The following is a 20,392-nucleotide window of genomic DNA, read 5'->3' on the forward strand; positions in this document are numbered from 1 at the left end:
ATGCCTGCCTGGATACTGCCATGCTCCCACCTTGATGCCTTGATGATAATGGACTGAACCTCTGAACCTGTAAGCCAGCCCCAATTAAATGTTGTTTTTATAAGACTTGCCTTGGTCATGGTGTCTGTTCACAGCAGTAAAACCCTAACTAGGACAAGCTCATTAGACCAGAATAGTTTCTGGTCTGGTTCAGGGAAGAAGGCGGCCCAGGGTCACTTACTAACCAGTCTGCGTATCACAAAGCAAATGGCTTATCAAAATCCTGGGACATTGTGTACACTAGTGCCTAATGTCACCCTGAGAAGCACAGTCCCCACAGCTCAACAGCCCCTTATCCTTGCTTTGCGACTAAGGGGCATGCCCGTGGGTAGCTCTGTGCCTGTGGGACATAACGTCCATTAGCTCTGGAGTTGGGAGAGTCATGAGGGTCACGGAGCATTACACTGTAAAACCTTGCCAGGGGCTCTGGATGACTTGTTTATGCCCAAGTCACAGGTGACAATGACGAGGAAGCACTGTGGGGTGCCCCAAACCCTCAAAGAACAGGACATAGATTAGGGTTAAATTCCCTAGGAATCAACTCTGTGAAGACCTCTCTACTCTTTCCAACCTACCTCTCAAACTCCCATTATTTCTAATGGATGCTCCACTGTGTCCTAGGGCAGATTAGGCTTTAAAAACACATTAAGAATACGAACTCAAGTCCAGCATGGTGGCATAGGCTTTCAATTCCAGAACTTGGGAGGCAGAGCCAAGAGGATCTTTGAGAGTTTAAGGCCAGCCTGGTCTACAAAGCAAGTTCTAGGGCAGTCAGAGCTGTTACACAGAGAAACCCTGTCTCAAAAAAAAAAGAGTAAGAACTCAAGACTATAAATGTGGTTATGCTTCCAGAAGGGACGGGCACAGGATGTTTCATGACGCGTGGCTTAGTACTCCTGTCACCAAGTTGAGAACAGGTGGCCTACCATCCCAAGATGTCTTCTGGAAGCACCAGAGGGGTGGGCATATCTGAAAAAACTAAACAAATCTTTCAAAAAACCTAACATTCTTGGGTTTGTTAGTGCCACGTAAGGGCCTGGATCAGAAAGCCCAGGATTTGTAAAGCCCTTGAGTCTGTCTGAAAGTGAGGTGTCTTTATCCTGTGAGATGGCTCCCCTGCCCCCGGCCTGGGTTATCAGTGCCTTCAGGCATGGTCCTTTCTGGGGCTAAGCTGCTCTAAGTTATTATCTGTGGCCAGAGATTCGCTTCACCGATACGTGCAGAATTTACGATGATTAAAAAGAAAACGCCAGGTCACAGAAAAAATTTCCAAGACATCCAACTGGGCTTCGTAAGCTGTTCCTCAAATCAAAGAACCAAAGCATCTAAAAGCTTTAGAGAAAGCATCCTCTCACCATAGTGAAACTTCTGGACCGGGAACTGCTGCACCGGCTCTCCAGACTGCCACCTCTGCTCAAGTCGCTGAGCCCGCAGCTGGGCGACGTGTCAGAGTCCATCTCCAGAGACTCTGGTTTCTGCTGGTTCCCAGGCATCCCCACACAAAGCTGTCACTAGGTAGCTCACAGAAAACAGGGTAGGAGGCAGGGTTCCATTCTGAGGCAGGGAAGGAGGTCTTCTAGAGAAATAAAACACAGAACAGCAGTTAGTGACCTGAACCGTGCCGTATGGAAGGTTAGGCCCACACTCATGGACCAGGAGAATTAACACTGAAAATGGCTGTCTTACCAAAAGCAATTTACAGATCCAATGAAATCTCATCAAAATTCCAATACCAGTGGATTTTTTGTTTTGTTTTGTTTTTAAATAGAAAAAAAAAAACACAAAATAGCTCAGATAAGCAAATGAGGATATTGAGGGTATGCTGGGCCTAGGCTCAGTACGTAAGAGGGCCTAATGGGCAAACAGGAGGACCTGAGTTTGAAATCCCAATACTAAGTCTAAAAAAAAAAAAGCCAGGCACTTGTAACCCTAGTGCAATGGTGTGTGTTTGGCGGGTCAGGGGGAAACAAGGTAATCACTGGGGCTTGGTGGCCCAAGTTCAGTAAGAATCTGTCTCATGATAGAAGGTAACAGAACAGGACACCCAGTGTCCTCTGGCCTCCACACCTGCACGAACAGCCTATCCCCACAATTAATAATGCTGAATGTATCACCATACCTGATTCCAAATTATGTTACAAAGCCAATATGATATTGACACAAAAAAAAAAACAGACATGGAGATCAATCCAGACAGTATTTAAGATTCAAACATAAACCCAGTGAGATTTGAGAAAAACACCAAAATTATATATATTAGAGAAAAGACATCCTTCTTCTCTAACAGATGGTGCTGGGGAAACGAAATATCCACATACAGAAAACTGAAACTAGATCCTTCTCTCTGACCCAGCACAGAAAGTAACCCTGAGTGGACCAGACACCTTAAGGTAAGACCCCAAAACCCTGAAGCTGAGAGGAAGACAGTATAAAAACAGGTATAGCTAAGAGCTTTCTGAACGGGACTCTAGTCAACAGTGACAAGTGGAGTAGCATGAAATGAAACGTCCTCTGCTCCACCAAGGAAACGGATCATCAGGTGCAGAGGGCCCACGGGATTGGAGACAACCATTTCTATCTATCCATCTGACAGAGGATTAATATCTAGAAAACCAACTCAAAATACTGAACAAGCCAGGCAGAGTGATGCATGCTTTTAACCCCAGCACTCTAGAGACAGTCAGCCTTCTCTGCACAGTGAGTTCTAAGCCAGACAAGACTACAGAGTCAGGCCTGGTCTCAAACAACAAACGAATGAAAAGCTACTTAGAAACCTAAACAGAACAACACACACAATCAAAAAAACAAACAAACAAACAAAACCCCAAAACAAACCAAAAATCTGAGCATATCACTGTACAGACGTCTCCCAAGAAGAAGAGATACAAATGGCCAATAAATATTTTCAGATACGTTCAACACCCTTAACTCTCAAGGGAATGAAAATTAAAACCATACTGAGATTCTATCTCACCCCAACTGGAATAGCAGTCACCCAGAAAACAAATGACAGCACCTCCTGGCAAAGATGAGGAAAAAAAAGGGACTTTTGTCCACTGTAGGTCAGAGGCTAAACTTACCCTGGGAATCAGTATGGGGTTCTCAAAAAACTGAAAACAGTCCTTCCTACCATATGGCTCAGCTGGGCCACTTCTAGGCAAATACCCAAAGGTCTTAGAACCTGCCGCAGTGACGGTTAATACTGCTGCCGCAGTGACAGTTAATACTGCTGTCACTCACTGATCTAGTCACAATGGCTAGGAAATGGAATCAGCCTGGATGTCCATCTACACGAGTCGATAAGGAAAAAGTGCACACGCGCACACACGCACATGCGCACCCACGCACACACGCACACGACATAAGAACATATAGATATTTTTGAGAGAAGATTTTACCGTGCATCCCTGGTTAACCTACAGCTTGCTATGTAGACCAGGCTGGCCTTGAACTCATGGAGATCCATCTACCTCTGCCTCCTGAGTGCCTGAATTAGAGTCGGGCACCCACCGAATCTGAATGACTTTTTTTTTTCCTTTGGTTTTTCCAGACAGGGTTTCTCTGTGTAGCCCTGGTTGTCCTAGAACTCACTTTGTAGACCAGGCTGGCCTCGAACTCAGAAACCCGCCTGCCTCTGCCTCCCGAGTGCTAGGATTAAAGGCGTGCGCCACCACGCCCGACTTCTGAATGACTTTTGAAGAATAGAAGCATTACAAAGACACTGGTGCTGGGACTTGGTAAGGTCAGTCTGGCAGCTTCCTTTGCCCCGAGGGCCTCCACTATTAGGCTCTGGTACATCTTCCCTTAGGCTTTCCTGGCCCGTCTGCCTGAGCGACCACAAAACAGGCTCCCTTCTCCAGGTCACAGCACTTGGGGACCAGAGCTACGATGGCCAGAGGCCCAAGTGATATCTCTAAGCCTGACGGGTGTCTGAGTCCTACGGAAGGTAGAAAATACTGAAGGTGACCCTGGCAAGGAGGTCATGTCCATATAACTTGCAAGAACAAAGGCATCCGCAGTTAAGAGCACTTATTGCTCTTCCACAGAAACCAGGTTTGGTTCCTGGCACCTACATCAGGTGGCTCACAACTGGCTAAACTCTAGTTCCAGAGGATACAATGACCTCTGGCCTTTGTGGGCATTCACACACACACACACACACACACACACACACACACATTGTGCACATAAACACAGGCACATAGATACACAGATAGATACACAGGTCGAACTCCAATGTAGTAAGTCTCAAAAAGTCAAACACTTAGCATGCATCTAGTGACCCTGCAGTGCACAGTGCAGACCCACAGAGAGTGCTGACAAAAGGGGCCAGCGCACAAGCCACAGAGCCCAGCAAAGTAAAGAGATGCCTGTGTTTCAGCTATGCTCCTGGACTCAGGTTGGAGTCAGGCTAAGCAAGCTGGCCCAGGCAGTGAAGGCAGGCTAATTCTTGCATCCTTCCTGTGGATCCCACCCACTGACTCAGCTCAAACTGGGTCCTGACCCAAGTGAATCACAGCTCCAAGGAAAGGGGAGGGGCTGGCGCGCACCAGCCTTCAGGAGTCAGCAAGGTGAGGGCGTGCAGGCTAGGAAGTGCTGATTCACCCACACAGTTCAGAACTCCCCAGCCTGTGGGAGGGAAGACTCTGGAACTGTGCCCATCTGGGCAGGGATGGCAGCGGGCAGCACGTGGGCCCTCACGGTGTAGCGGGGAGGTGGTGACTTACCACCGTGCACTTCCAGGAGACACCTTTTGTATGTGTTGCTATAACTCCAAAAGCTAAGAAACTGTACTTTTGGCTTTCGAATGTAGAGTTTCTTAGCTGTCGTCTCTCACATTCTGTGTGTGAGGAAGCTAAGAAGTCCTTCTACAAGGCCAAGGTGGCAGAAGAGAGCAGGTGAAACCTTGGTTCCACACGCCTCCTGGACATTAACTGTTGATCTAAAGGTGGGAGCAAAGAGCCAATCTCCACCTGGCCGGGAATGGTCCCTGAGATAGGGACCCTTGAGCTGGAGCAGACAGGACTGACAGCGCGGAGCACAGCCATAGGCCTGAGGGTCATTACCACTTGGAAATATCTACTGTCCTTGTCCAGTCTAGGGTCTCTCTGCAGTGAGGGGGGCTGGGGGAGCAGAAGATACTAAGAAACCGACTCTACTCAGGGTTGCAGGGGTGAAGAGCAAGCATTGGAAAAAAAACTCAAAAGACCAGACATACAACCAGGTCTCAATGTTTTTGGTGTTTCCTGTGTTTACCTTTGAGCAAGGAGAACAAGGCCAAGGTCATTCATTCATCATCTTAGTGAGTCTTCATCTGCCCAGACTGCTTTAGTCTGGAGGACAGCAGCCAGCTGAGGGGGAAAGTCTAATAGCTATTGAGCTGTGACTGTAGAGAGTCGAGTGACGCCCCCATCCCCTCCCACCCCACCAAGCTCTGCAGTGAGTTTGCTTGAACCCCCCCCCCAGCCCCCATGCATCTCATTTTCTTCTTACTGCAACATTCCAGAAGGATGTTGCATGCTGTAGAGGGTAAGCCTACAACATTCCTTACAACACCCGACTGCTTGTCAATAGCCAGGAGACACACACAACCCAAGCGGCCACGCCACGCCACTGTGCACCTGAAAGCTACTGAGCCTGTGGAATCCCCACAGTGACCTCTTCTCTCAAAGGCCCATTCACAGGCACAAACCTCTGAAGACACTGCTGGCTCCTCCCACCGCCTGCCACTCAGATCCAGCCAGTCCTGCAGGGTCTCCTTCCAACAGCAAAACGACCATTTCTTTCTGGCCCTTCCCTAGTACAGACCCATTGCTGCCCACGCTGACCTACAGCCAACCCGCCTTGTCCATCTTGATGGCCACCTGGCTTCCTCTACTTTCCTGGAACTATCACACCGGATCATACCACTCGGATGTCACGACTTCGGTAAAGCCATCAACTCTAAACCCCTCCTTCCAGACTTCACAATCAGATGGACTGCAGAAGACTTCAGCAACATGGTTAAAGATGTGATCTCAGCAGTGTTTACACTACAGTATACCGGATAAAGCAACCTCATAACATACATTCCATTGACCAGCATGGTGGGGCTCTCCTATAACCCCAGTACTCAGGAGGCTGAGATAGAAGACAGGAGGATGCAAGGCCATCCTGAGCTACCTACCCAGATCCCATCTATGCACGACAAACATTCTTTTCATTTTATAAAGAGAGATGGAAACGGCTGACATGCTGGGTCACAAAGCAAGTCTTAGCACATTTCAATTCTGACAGTAAGAAAGTCTCTTTTGACAATATAACTGTATTACAATGCCAACAAAGATAATTAGAAGAATCCACCCACATAGCCGTAAGAACTGAGTCCTGGGGTTAGAGAGATGGCTCAGCTGTTAAGAGTGCTTGCTGTTCTTCCAAAAGACCTGAGTTCAGTTCTCAGGCCCCATGTTGAACCGGGGGGACTTGAGGACTAATGTCCTTTTCTGACCTCAGAGGATGGATACACACACACACACACACACACACATGTGGCACATACATATAAACATACATAAAGTCTAAAAAATACCTTAAAAACTCGGTCCTAAATAACTCTTGCAAACTATTTATATTAGAAAGTGTTTCGAGCTCTGTGGTAGGAGGGACGTTAGAAACGGTCCTAGGATGCAGCCAACACTTGTGATGCCAGAAAAGGAGGAAGAAACATAATGAACCGAATTCATCCCAACTTTAGCTGGGCAGGACCAAAAAAATAAACAGAGTGGATCACAGAAAAGACATGAATACAGAGAACCCAGATTTAAATAAATAGGAAAAACTCCTTCTGACCAGAGCAGGACCCTAGGGTGACCTCTGCCCTTCCTTCCCTCACTCACGGGGATTTTGAGAAACTCGGACACAAAACAACCTAGCAAAGAAATAATCTTTAACTTGGTCCTGAAAAATCTCGATTCAATGACATCATGACCAAATGACTTCTTAAAAGATATGAGGTTTTTTTCTTGACCTTCAAGGACATTAAAATGCAAGTGTCTCACAGTAGAACTGTTTAGAATGGTCCCGGCCGATTGCCATGAGTGGGCTTTACATATGATGAAAGTCATGAGATGAAGCAGAGACAGGCAAGCACAGAGCGGCCATTGTGGGCCTTTGGGCCAGTGGCTCCTGACAACATCTGTTCCTTTAAACAGGCACCCGAGTGGCTTTGTCTGACAGGCATTTTGTTGGTTTTACAGCAAGATGGAAACCCTACGTTCATAGTCTCTATCTGGCTGGGCTAATTCCTCTGTGTGTGAAGCTAATGTGTGTTAACAAGAATGAGTTTTATAACACAGAGTTTACAAAAAGAAGAAGCAATGACACCCTGCTTATCATTTTAGTAAATCAACTCTTGGGGTTGGTTTGGTCGTTTTTCAAGACAGGGTTTCTCTGTATAGCTTTGGCTGCCCTGGTCTGGCACTCCAGGCTGCCCTGGTCTGGCACTCCATCTGTTGACCAGGCTGGCCTGGCACTCATAGTGACCCACTTGCCTTTGCCTCCCCAGTGCTGGGATGCAAGGCATTCAGTCACCATCTCTCAGAGGTTAACCTATTCTTTATAGAAAACTGACTCCCAACACCCTTTTCCATTATTCAAAAAATGGAAGAATTAAAAAAATTTTTAGTCATCCTTAGATTATTTTCTTTTCCATTAAAAATAAATTATGAACCACACCCTCAAAGCACCTTTACTTAAGTCATCACAGGACACTGGTTAGCTCTGAGCACAGTTCTCAGCTTACTTAGAAAAACTGCAGTGTGACTTTCCACAGCAAGCCAGAATCTGCGCCTCCTCTTCCTCCCACACCCAAGTTGTCCATTCAGAAACCCCCAAGCTGACCTAGCAGAAAGGTGAAAGCTGGTCCCGAGACTGGTCTCGTCTCCCACAGCCTCCAGCGACCTGCCAAGTTCTCCAGCAGCCCTTCCAACTCCTGACTGCTCTCAAGGCACAGAGCTATCAAGCCAGCAGACTTTGTACTCTCCTAATGAACACCGCAAGGACCCATCTGTAGGCACACAGACTCAGAGCCATCTAGATCTAGCCTGCCCTTACCTCTTCCATCCAAATACCCACAACACAGACCCTTTTATTTATTTCTCAGAAAACACCAGTCTCCACAGCTTCCTGTTGCTCTTTTTCCAGCCTTCTAAATCCAGCTCAATGCTGCATTAAACTTATCACTCCGCCGGGCGTGGTGGCGCACGCCTTTAATCCCAGCACTCGGGAGGCAGAGGCAGGCGGATTTCTGAGTTCGAGGCCAACCTGGTCTACAAAGTGAGTTCCAGGACAGCCAGGGCTACACAGAGAAACCCTGTCTTGAAAAACAACAACAACAAAAAAAACTTATCACTCCTTCCTCCCTCCATGGAATATCCATATTCTCTCCTACCCCCCAACCCCCAGTTCACACAAGCAAGTATTTGAGACTTAGTCTCATGTAGCCCAGGCTAGCTCCAAACTCGATCTGTACCATGTGAAGGCCTTAAACTGCAACTCTTCCCTCCACCTTCCGAGGGCACCACCATGCCCAGTTTCTTTGGTGCTGGGCTGGAACCTGGGCTCTGTGCATGCAAGATAATCATTCTACCAACAGAACCACATTCTGCCCTGAACTTCTACATCTTACCGCCCTCTCTGCTCCATCCTTTTGGTCTTGCTGTTCATATTCTACCACTGCAACTAAGTGTGTGTGTGTGTGTGTGTAGTCACACATTTTGGATGATATTTGTCACCAAATATAATGAATATCCATTACTTAACTACATCCCCAGCATATGCACTTTTTGACACAGGTTTGTCTTAGGGTTTTACTGCTGCGAACAGACACCATGACCAAAGGTTCAGAGGTTCAGTCCATCATCATCAAGGTGAGAACATGGCGAGGCAGACTTGACACTGGAGAAGGACCTGAGAGTTCTATGTCTTCATCCAAAGGAAGCCAGGAGCAGACGGTCCTCAGGCAGCTAGGAGGAGGGTCTCAAAGCCCACTCCCACAGTGACACACTTCTTCCAACAAGGCCACACCTTCTAAAAATGCCTCTCCCTGAGCCAAGCATATTCAAACCACCATAGGGTCTCACTAAGTGGCCTTGGTTAGTATAATATCAAGGAGATCTGTTTGTTACCAACTCCTAAATGCTGAGGTTAAAGGCATACACCACTGTACCCAGCTAAAACCACACATTTTAAAACTCTAAAGCCATCTTACTTTCTCGAGGAGCGGAATTGAAATCCTAAAATTAGATTTGTTTCTGAGACAGGGTCTTGAATACAGCTCTCAGGCTGGTCTGAAACTCTCCACCTTCCTGCGATGGCCTTAGGTTTTTGTTTTGTTTTTAGCAGTATGAGAGTTCAAAGCCAGGAGCCCAGAGCCTGTTCATGCAATGCAAGGGCTCCACCACCACTGAGCTTCAGTCGTAAGAGGAGGCTGAAGCAGGAGATGTTTAAGGCCAGGGTTTACTATATGAAGACACACTGCTGCTTGTTTTCAGTGCTGACAACTGGACCCAAGGTTACTGCAGACGCACACAGAGGAGCACATACACAACCTCTACCCTTGACCCTTACACAGGGTTCCCTGTAGCCTCCCTCCCCCACAGCACTGGGCCTTGAACTCACCCTCTCACAGGCATGCTGGGTAAGCACACTCCATGTCCTGAGCCACATTCTCAGTCTTTTTAAAAACGTGCTTATTTTGACACAGGTCTACATTCACTGGCTGGCCTTGAACTCACTCTGTAGCCCAGGTGGCCTTGAACTTGTGCTCTTCCTCCCTCAGCCTCCCTCGTAGCTGGGATTAGAGACCAGTGCCATCAGACCTGGCTGTGTGATCTTAACTTCTGACCTGATTTATGTAAAAAGCAAAGACCTTAAACCCTAATGGATACTCAGTGAGAGGCAAGATGACTGTTAATTTGATCTTTGAAAGCACAGGCGTGCTTTCATTTAGATTTCTGTGCTTTAGGAAAACTCTTTCAGAGCAGTGTAGAAAAACAACAATAATTTCAAACTCTCTCTGTTGTTAATACTTTCAATTACTAATAGGAGGTAACATCGGAGCGAAAGTCACATCTAGTAAAAGTGACCAATGGCCTACACTGAGGCAAACAAGCTGACCAGGGAGCCTTGAGGGAGTAACAGTGCAGGGGTGGAGGTTTCTTCTCACTAGGGTACTATCTCTGAGTAAGAGATGAAAATATGATGTCCCTAATAATGAAAATCTCACCTATAACAGCCTCGTTGAGTCTTTGTCCAGACAGAAGTTTATAGTTTTCTCTCAGCTGTTATTCTAAAAACTGACATTTTAGGTGTCTATTTTAGCTGGGTGTGGTTTAATCTCAGCACTCAGAGGCAGAGACAGGCAGATATCTGTGAGTTCAAGGCCAACCTGGTCTATGTATTGAGTTCAAGGACAGCCAGAGCTACGTAGAAAGACCCTGTCTCAAAATAAACAACCTCCTCCCAAACAAACAAAAAATACAAAAAGTCTATTTTCTTTCTAGATATCAGGGGCAAGGTTAGAAAAACAGATTAAGCTATTCATTTGAGAAAGAATTTTTATGAGCTTTATTCAGAAAATCCTTCCGAGCACCCACTACGTGCTGCCTGGTGAGATAAGATACGTTCCTGTAACTCAGAAGCAATGATTGCCCCTTCTTATTTTACAAAGCCTTTTGTTCCCGGGAAGCTTAAAATTCTCACCTCGAGTTTTCAACCGTGGAGTTTGTTTATTGGAGTATTCATAACACCTGGTTAGACTGGATGTGGTGGTGATCTGCCTTACATCTTATCTCAAACGAACAGATCTGAATCCGAACCACAAGTGAAGCTCACATGAGACCTCCTGCTGGGCCTGGCACAAACGCACTCATGCTCTCTCTCTCTCTCTCTTGCTCTCTCTCATCTCAGACAGGGTTTCTCTGTCTCTGTCTCTGTCTCTCTCTCCCTCTCTCTCTCATCTCAGACAGGGTTTCTCTGTCTCTCTCTCTCTCTCTCTCTCCCTCTCTCTCATCTCAGACAGGGTTTCTCTGTGGCTGTTCTGGATTTGTAGACCAGGCTGGCCTTGAATTCACAGAAATCTGAAAGCTACTGCCTCCCGAGTGCTAGGATTAAGGGTGTGCACCACTACTGCACAGCTTCTTATTTTCTTTAATCGAAATTTCTAGAACAATTCCCAATGTGCTGTGCATGAGAGAGAGGGCTTTTTTTTTTTTTTGAGAGTCTCATGTAGCCCAGGCTGGCCTTGGCCTTGCTATGTAGTTGAAGATGACCTTGAACTTCCGACTCGACTGCCTGCCTCTACTTCTGTAGCACTGAGATCACAGCCCCCCACTACAAGCAGCACTTTATGCAAGCACTCTGAGAACCCCTCCACACCCAGCCCCATGTCAGAGGGGCTCATTCAAGCTCTCAGCCCTCGGAAGCTTTCCTGAGAAAACAATGTCCCCTTCCAGAAGGCGGCAAAGGGCCACTGTTTGAGTCTAAATGCAACCCCCCAGCTTATAATCAATATGTACAAAAAGCTTATAATCAATATGTACAAAAAGCTTATAATCAGTATGTACAAAGTACCTATTAAAGCATCAGTGGGAACCGAGTTTGTAAAGGGAAGCAGGAGAGAACTAATCTAAAGTCTTGAATTTCAAGGCCTACAGAGGCCCTGAGAGAGAGAGGTCACGCTCCTATCCCAAACTACAGAACGGGAAACCCAGTTACCAAAGCTCCAAGTGGGGACCCTCAGGGTCACACAGCTCTTGGTGATGAAGCCCAAGTTGTGGGGCTCCTGAGTCCCAATGGAATGTGGCTCTCTCTCCTTGCCTGGCCAGTTTAGAAATACATTTGTAACCTGCGATGGTGGCCCACACCTTTAATCCTAACAACTGGGAGGCAGAGGCAGATGGATCTCTTTGAGTTCGAGGCCAGCCCGGCCTACAGAGCAAGTCCAGGACAGCCAAGACTGCTACACTGAGAAACTCGGTCTCAAGCAAAGAAACGAATAAAATAAAGATTTGTAATCTGTACATATCTGTTTGTCTGCCTAGTGACTACTTCAGGGCTCAGCCACATCGACAAAAACTACTGAAGAAACAGATGAACACCCCAGGGTTTCAGATAACTAAGACAGGTAGAAGATTAAGTATTTCATAGCACTAGTCGGACAATTGGCCCCTGAGAAAGAGAAGTACTTTCAAAGAGAAAGTGGAAAAACAAAACAGCCCACAGCAGAACAAAGGGTTGAGAGAGAACCCGGTCCACAAACTGCAGTCCCATGCATGGTTTTGGTGACTTAAAAAAACCGAAACAAAACAGAACCACAGTTTGCACAGGCGTTGAGTGTCCAGTGTTGGGAGCTTTGTTCCCAGCAGGTGAGGCTATTTGGGGAGTTTCTGTGACCATCAGGTAGTGTGTCCCGGCTGCAGGAAGTAGGTCGTAGGGGCAGGTTCTTGTGGGTATCTTGTCCCAGGCCCCTTCCTACTCTCCATTTTTTCTTTCCTTCTCTGCTTCCTGTCCACCTCCAGCAGACTCTGCTGCCATGATATTCTGCTCATGTGCACTGGCACCAAATTAACCTTGGCACCTCTGAGTTGTTCTCTTAGGTGTCTGGCTCACAGGAATGCAAAAGGAACGAAGGAGAGAACTTCTCTAATGATGTAGAGAAAGATGGCTGAACAGCTGTCAAAGTACTAGCAGAGCAAGCCTGCTGACCCAAGTTCAATCCTCAGAGCTCACAGTGAGAGAAAAGAACTGACTCCCCAAATTGCCCTTTGACCTCTGCATGTTCATCATGACAATGAATACACCTTCCTCCCACACAAATAAATAAAGCAAAATAAAAACAATAAATAAAGATGTATTCAGCAGCCTTCGCCTCATCTGGAGAGGACACTCTCCAAGAACCTCAACAAATGCACGTTACAGAGTAGCACACTGAACCCCATAGAAAACGGTTTTCCTGTGTATACATATATTCAATGATAGAATTCAACTTATAAATAAATTAGGCGCAGTAAGAGATCATTAACAACAGAGTGATTAAAACAATATGCTGAAATAACAGTCACATGACTGTGCCCCCTCTCGGTACTCAGGTAATATTGTCAAGCTGTGGTTGACCAGGAGCAAACAAACTGGGGATGAGGATTGGGAAGAAATCAGTTAGAAAAGTACCCGCCAGGCATCTCGGAAAAGCTGGCCACATTGGCACACATCTCTAACCACAGCATGAAGGGCTAGGGGAGGAAGACACAGGTGGCTATCTGGAGTTCAGCGGGCAAGCCAGCCTAGCTCTGGGTCCAAAGGGGAAGAGAGAGACACAGTCTCAAGCAATAGGAAGAGAAAGAAAAGAAAATGATTGAGGAAGACACTAGACACCGGCCCCTGCCTCCCCCCGCCCCGTCTTATGTGTATATACTCCCCATCTCTCTCTCTCTCTCTCACACACACACACACACACACACACACACTCACACACGCACGCACACACGCACGCACGCACGCATGTCGCGTCCTGCCAGTTAGCACACTTCTCAACACTGTTTGTTAGTCATTAGCAACTGCAAATCAAACTCACAAGGAGATGCGACTTCTTACCACTAGGATGCCCTCAACAAGCCACACGGGGTCTACACATGTGACGGGACACAGTGCATTCAAAAAGGCGGTGGGGATAAAGGACCAATACGCTGCTGACAAATCTTGAAACCACAGAGGCCAAATACTTTACAATTCCATCTGTAGGAGAATAGGCAAACCAAGAAACAGAAAGCTGTTAGTGGCCACCAGGGGCCACTAATGAATGGGAATTCATTCCCTTGGGGGGAAGGGAGACTGTTTAATGGGGAGGGGTGATGGAAAGTTCTAGAATCAGACAGGTGTGATGGCTACACACCATATTAATATACTTAGTGTCGCACTTTAGTAGACTTTAAGATGTATGTAACTATATACTTTATATTTTACTATATTAAAAATGATAATTGGACAGGTGAAATGGTTCAGTGGGTGGAGGTGCTTGCCACCAAACGTGACAACCTGAGTTCTACACCAGAGGCTCACGTGGTGGAAAAAGAGAACCCATCCGTGTAAATTTTCCTCTGACCTCTGCATGGGCACTGTGGCACATGAACATATATGTGCACACATGCGCACACACAAATAAATGTAATAAACTCTTTTTTTTCTTAATGAGAATCATTTCAGCACTTGGGAGGTAGAGAGAGGTGGACTGGAAGTTCAAGGTGATCCTCTGCCAGGCATCAAGTTCAAGACCAGCATCAGCTAAAATCTGACAGAGGCAGGAGAGAGTGATGAATGAGAATCAGGTTTTCCGGCGCTAAGGTATCTAGTATGGTGATAGGCATTCATAAAGACCTACCAGATTCTGCTCCAGAAACATAGGATGTTAGGCTGCACAGACCGTGAGTACAACACTATCTTTTGTTAAATTCTCTCGAATTTCAAGATTGATGCTGTTACCCTGGGAGAAAGCAAGGGCTTTACTGAGAGGAGAAACTTCACTGTGGTTCATACAGACAAGCCATTATCAGGGATGTCACTATACAAAGAGAAGGCCATCTCAGCATGCTCAAGAGGCATTCAGAGACTGGACAGGGAGCCATCTCTGTTGGACACTCATGAGGAAGCCATCACTGAACCCCCAAGAAGAAACAAATGCTGCCCTTGACTGTCAAAGCACTCAAGTTCTGTGATGCTGCTAGGATTCCCTTGGCACCTACAAATGGCCCCGAGGCCGCTGGCATCCATCCCATAACAGCTCAGATAAGATACACTCCAACTTTTTGTTCCAGAGGATTTCCTGTGCTGGGCTCTGCTCCACCCAGAGCGTCCACGTCCTCCCTTCAGGTTTCAAGGCTCTCCTCTGCCTCTATCAGTTACCTGAGCTGATCTTCAGATCAACGTAAGGTGCCAACTGTAGGCTCCTGAGGTGTCTGAGAACCTTGGAGCCGAGGCCAGGTGTCTCATCAGCCACTGGCGAAGGCAGGATTACCAGATCTGGGTTTAATCAGTTTGGACCATATGGCTCTTATCTAGAAATTCTGCATGTGCATTCGCAAGTCAGGGCTCAGCACACTGAAGCTGGTCAAAGAGACCACAATTGTAAGGATGAAGGAACTGAGGGCCACACCACGCCTGCATTAAAACAGGCCAATCCCTCTGCAACGAAGAGCCACGGGGCTCGTCAGTTTCAAAAACACAGCCCATCTTTATAACTGCCACTTATTCTAATTTCAAATTTCTGTTTTCTGTGAGAGGAGAAAAATGCTTTTTAAATTATCAGCATCCAAAATTTTCCAGGAGAAGCTCACTGGAGTCACTGTTAAAAGGAACCTATCCAGTCACCAAGAAAAAGGCTATTACTGGTCTGGGCAAGAAAATACAGAAGATTCCATACATACGCTGTCAAGCCTGGCAAGAAAGATCTTAGCCCGACTTCCACCCTTCCCACCCAACCCCAAGTAAATAGGGCATTTGTTTGTATTTCCACATTGGCCGCACCATTGGCCGCACCAACGAAAGTACCTCCTCCACCTAGAAAAACAATCTGGGACATTCAGGCATGGAATATGAGGGCAAAGTTTTAGCACACACTGGAGCACCTCACAGAAAATCATTTTTCATAAGAGTCTGTCCTGCAAGCACTTCCCAGAGTTTACACTTAATACCTGGTTTGGCATTTCTAGATCGTTCTAGGACAAAGCTTCTTCTTCTTGTTGTTGTTGTCTATTAAAACTGGAGCCAGAAGGAATCTTCCCACAGCAGGACTTGAAAGTTTTACTGTTTAGGGACACACACACACACACACACCCCTCTTCATTGTCTCCTTTGCACCAAATAGGTTCAGGCAAAGAGTTAAAAGTTGTCCTGTGGTTAGGTGCCTAGGGGAGGGGGTTAGTTACTTAAATTTAGAATCCCTAAAACAAAGTTGAGAAACTTTCCGTCTCAGGAAACGCTGCAGTTTATTTGACTGCCTTTTGTTAAGCCCTGTCTCATTAACCACATATTCGTTCTTTCTAACCCTACCGTCCCAGGTCTCCCGGCAGACCCACACAAACATCCCCGCGCCATTCAGTTACCTGCGGGGAACCGGCGGGGGCATGGAAAACCTGCCGAAGGATTCGCGCAGGAACCTGGTTTAACAGGTGGCTCTGGCCATCTCCGGGTTTCAGCCTCGCAAAGGACACGGTCCTCCCTCACGCGCAGTCCGCTCCAGGAAAGGTAAGGGACCAAAGCCCGAGAGTCCGGGACTCAACTCAGACAACACGCCACGAGCCACTCTCGCTCTCGGGAAAACCCCTAGGTGAAAAGCCACACGTCGCGATCCCCGAAGCCCCAGGATGGAGGCCAACCGGTGGCACTGACCTCGGCAACGACAGAGCCCCAGCTGCGCGCAAAGGGCTTCCCCAATTACCAAGACCCGGACCCGGCGCCCTGGATGATCCCGACAGCTGCTGCCGCTCCCGGTGTCCCACGCTTGGCCTGGCCTCGCTCAGTAGGGCGGAACTCACCGAGCCAAGTCCCCTCCGCGGGTCGCAGGTGTCCACGTCGACTGAGACCCTCGGGGCTCAACGCCGTCCTCCGGCCAGCAAGTCGTGCACGCACGCACGCCGATCGTCCCGGGCTGCCTGGAGCGCGCTCCCCAGGGCGCCCAGCACCTCCCCGCCGCGCGCTCTCGGCCGTGCGCGCTCCGCCGCCCAGCACTCTGCACCTCTGCCGCGCGTTCCTGGCGGCCGGACTCCAGTCGGCCAGAGGTAGTCTGCGCGTCCCCGCGATACTTAAAGGGCCAGCGCCCAAAGCCCTTGGCTGTGCATTTCAGGCCTTCTCGGTCTACTTGTGAGACTGAATTGAGTGAGCAATCGTAATATCAATGTGCTTTTGAAGTCCTGAATAAGAAGGGACTTCTCCAGCAACTCCACCACCAACTTTGAGAGTTTCGTTGGTGGTTTGTTTTTGTTTTTGTTTTTTAAAGTAGAATTTCATTATGTAGGATGGCTTCAAGTTCATGATCCTCCTGCCTCAGCCTCCTGACTTCTGAGATTACAGGCATCCAACAACAATATCCTGAAGAGATTATTTTCATTTAATAATAATGACTGTTATTTATGAAATACTTATACTTTCAAACCAGACACATAACATACATTATTTTGTTTAATTCATTTAGACAATGTTTGTGGGGCGGTGGGGTTAAGTCTTTGTTTTTGTTTTTTTGAAAAGGGATCTGATTATGTAGCCTTGGCTGGCCTGGAGCTCACTATGTAGACGAGGCTGGCCTCCAATTCAGAGAGAGCCAATGCAGGCTGAGATTAAAGGCGTGTACCACCACGCCCAGCTCTATTGATGTTTAATGAACTTGTAAACATTGTCCATGTGTGAGTTACTTATGTGATGTTCCCATATGTGTGCACACTGAACAGGGTTTTTAGCAGAGTAAACATGGCGAGCTCCTTAAATATTTATCATTTGTTTGCCATGAAAAATGTCAAAATCCTTCTTGCTTTTTTTGAGGATTTTGTTTCTTTTGGTTCATTCATTCATTCATCCACTCATTCATTCCTTCATTCTTGTGTGTGTGTGTGTGAGAGAGAGAGAGAGAGAGAGATGCTTCAAAAAGTGAAGGTCAGCCGACGTGGGTCAGAGTTCAGGGCTCAGGGCACGTGCCTCAATCCGATGAGCCATTTTCTTGGCCAGCCAGGTTCTTTGGCTTCTTACGGTCATTTTACAGAGAGGGATTTTTGAGGTAGATGAGGCTGAAGAAAGGCCCTGGTTTTGATCCTGTTGATTGTTGGGATACCTTTACTACTGGAGGAAACATTTCTGAATAGCTAATAGTAATAGCTCATTGTTGTGGCAGCCTTTCCTAACTGGGCAGAAGCTAATGTTCTCAGCGAGAAAGCCAGGGCCATGGATTTTATTCACTGTAATGCTTGGTGTGGCTCGAATGACAACCTGTACCCCCCAAATGTTTGCCCTTTCCCCATTTAATGGAAAGCGAAGGAAGTGGCTGGCCACACAAATGACTGGGTTACAGGCAGTTGACAGGGCTGAGTCCAATTCCTCAGTCCTGAGATCATACCTTGGTCCTCCCCAGGAAGAAGAAGTACCTGATTAAAGGGAGGAAAACTTTTTCTCTAATAACACACTGGCCTCACCTAACTCCCTGCATCTTTAATTAATGTTTACAAAGCACTTTAATCTACATGCTAGTTAATTAGGCAAGCATTATTATTTTTTTTTAAAGAAAAGATGCCTTTTCATTTTACACAGAAAGCTTCCCCATCCTTTCCCTATCACCTCCCCACCCCCATAATTTCAAGCAATAAGCTGAAGGCAGGCAAGAGTTCAAGCTCAGGGTCCTCCAGCCTGCATAGGATCCTCCAGCACTCCCATCCACTTAGAGTCAATGTGACCCTGTTCTATAAAAACAGAAACAGTCCAGCCACACCTGGTTGTAGCTATAAGCAAAACCCTGCAACTGGAAGTAGGCCCTGCTGATCGGAACAGTAAAGTAGTCACGTGGCTTCCCAGTGTGGTGCGGGGCGCAGTGGACACAGGAAGTGTGTTTTCTGGGCATCCCTCTTGGACTGGTCCAAGAGGAGCCATCTTCCAAAAACACTTCCGGTTTGGCAGGTTTTGGCCCACTAATTGCAGACATGACTCTGGTCACTGACATAAGAAGGTGTCCAGCTCGGGCTGGGAGGCAGAACTCACAGTCTTTATTCTCACTTTCTGTTTACTCTTGGCCTTGGACTTAACAGGCACTGGTCGGATAATGGCTGTGTCCCTAGGCTGGATGAATTTTATTCGTCCTCCAAGCCCATCGAAGCCTATTCTTACCACATCTGTGCTGCAACGGGGATTCTGCTGTGGTCCTGTTGGGCTGTTTCTGACCCAGGACAGCATTCCGGATGAAGAGAGGGAAGGCGCCAGCCAGTTCCTCATCTGGCTCTCCTACACATCGCTGGCCACCCAGTGAGAGCTGGGACTCCGGCTTGGAGAGTTCGAGTACCTTCTTGAGGACGTCCTGCACGGGAGAGAATGCCCTCTCCAGGCACAGCTTCTTGGGGAGGCAATGCTGTGAGCCGGAGGTCTGGGCTGGAGGGGTATTTTCATCAAAGGTAGCATTCACTGAAGGATGGCTGGTAAAGCCTCGGGTTCATCATCACCACAGGGGCTGGGCTCTCAAAAACCAGGCGGCTGACCGTCTCATTGGTCTCTGGAGGCAGGCTCAAGGTTTCCTGGAGGATCATCAGCTTCTTTCTTAGGCTCGTGATCTCCTTGTCAGCACTCTGTAAGTCCTTCTGGGCTGACCTCAGTTCTAACTTGGCCTGATCCAGCTGAGTGTTGAGAGTCTTCAACTTACTCCTAGAGGACACCAAATCCTTCTTCAACCTGCCAGCCAGCTCCCCTGAGGCCTTCCAAGCTTCCTTTACATTCTCATACTCTTTCTCGAGGGACACGCAGTACACAGCCAGCTGCTCCACCGCTGACTGTCCCACACCTACGTCTTGGATCATCTCCTCCACCTCAGACCGCTGGCCCTGGAGTAGGAGCTCAATTTGCTCCATGGTTTTTCATCTTGCACTTGAGTCGGTGGGCCTCCTGCCGCTGCTCCAGGAACTTCATCTGTTTTTTCAGGGTGGAACATAGCATCTCTGCCTTGTTTAAGGCGTTCTGCAGGGACTCCACAGTGGCATTGCGTTCTTCCAGGGTGTCCAGTGGAGTGTCGATAATGGATGGCCTGACTGTTCCATTTCTTCCTGTCTTTCTGGGAAAGCTGAGCTTTGACACTTTCCAGTTCATTCTTTAAGAATTCTACATCCAAGACACTCTCCTCTTCCTGGGCGAGGTTGAAGAAAAGCTTGTTTATAATAGTCTTTTTGCCAACCTGGACTCTACACTGTGGGCAGGTCCGACTTGGTGCTGTCTCAAACCACTGGATTAGGCATTGCTGATGAAAAGTGTGGCCACAGTGGATGGCAAAGAAGTCGGAGCAGATAGTGCACAGAGCCCTGATAGGCATGATGGCTCGACTCAAGCAGCCCAGAGAGCCAGCTACCTACGACAGACACAGTTTGGTGGCCGAACCCGCCGCCGCTCTGGTTCCTTCAAATTTTGCTCCACCGCACGACTTCCGGTACTGAACCGGAAGGAATAACAAACCCACGTGCTTCCCTCTGATTGGACAAACTTCTAGGCAAGCATTATTATCCTCCTCTTTCTGAACCAAATCCAGACGAGGATCTAATTGGATAGTTCCCCGATCCTTGGTGAGAAAAGAGCCAAGCTTTTCCTA

At 47.5% G+C, this 20,392-nt stretch overlaps 1 protein-coding gene and 1 pseudogene across 2 annotated transcripts in view; both read right to left on the reverse strand.

Moving 5' to 3' along the window:
• Positions 1 to 16,768, reverse strand: part of Proser2 (proline and serine rich 2) — a 33,801-nt gene extending 17,033 nt beyond the window's left edge. The window contains exons 1-3 of one of the 2 annotated variants that reach the window (XM_021153463.2): positions 16,605 to 16,768; positions 16,173 to 16,392; positions 1,395 to 1,615 (exon numbers count right to left, since the gene is read on the reverse strand). In XM_021153463.2, coding sequence (XP_021009122.1) covers positions 1,395 to 1,532 — 138 coding nt within the window. In that variant the 5' untranslated portion in view covers positions 1,533 to 1,615; positions 16,173 to 16,392; positions 16,605 to 16,768. The remainder of the gene's footprint in view (positions 1 to 1,394; positions 1,616 to 16,172; positions 16,393 to 16,604) is intronic. The other variant, XM_021153455.1, reaches the window with a different exon arrangement.
• A 1,991-nt stretch (positions 16,769 to 18,759) lies between these two features.
• On the reverse strand, positions 18,760 to 20,119 carry LOC110290515 (annotated as a pseudogene).
• Positions 20,120 to 20,392: the final 273 nt, after the last annotated feature.

The sequence above is a fragment of the Mus caroli genome, chromosome 2, assembly GCF_900094665.2.
Source record: "Mus caroli chromosome 2, CAROLI_EIJ_v1.1, whole genome shotgun sequence".
Classification (NCBI taxonomy): domain Eukaryota; kingdom Metazoa; phylum Chordata; class Mammalia; order Rodentia; family Muridae; genus Mus; species Mus caroli.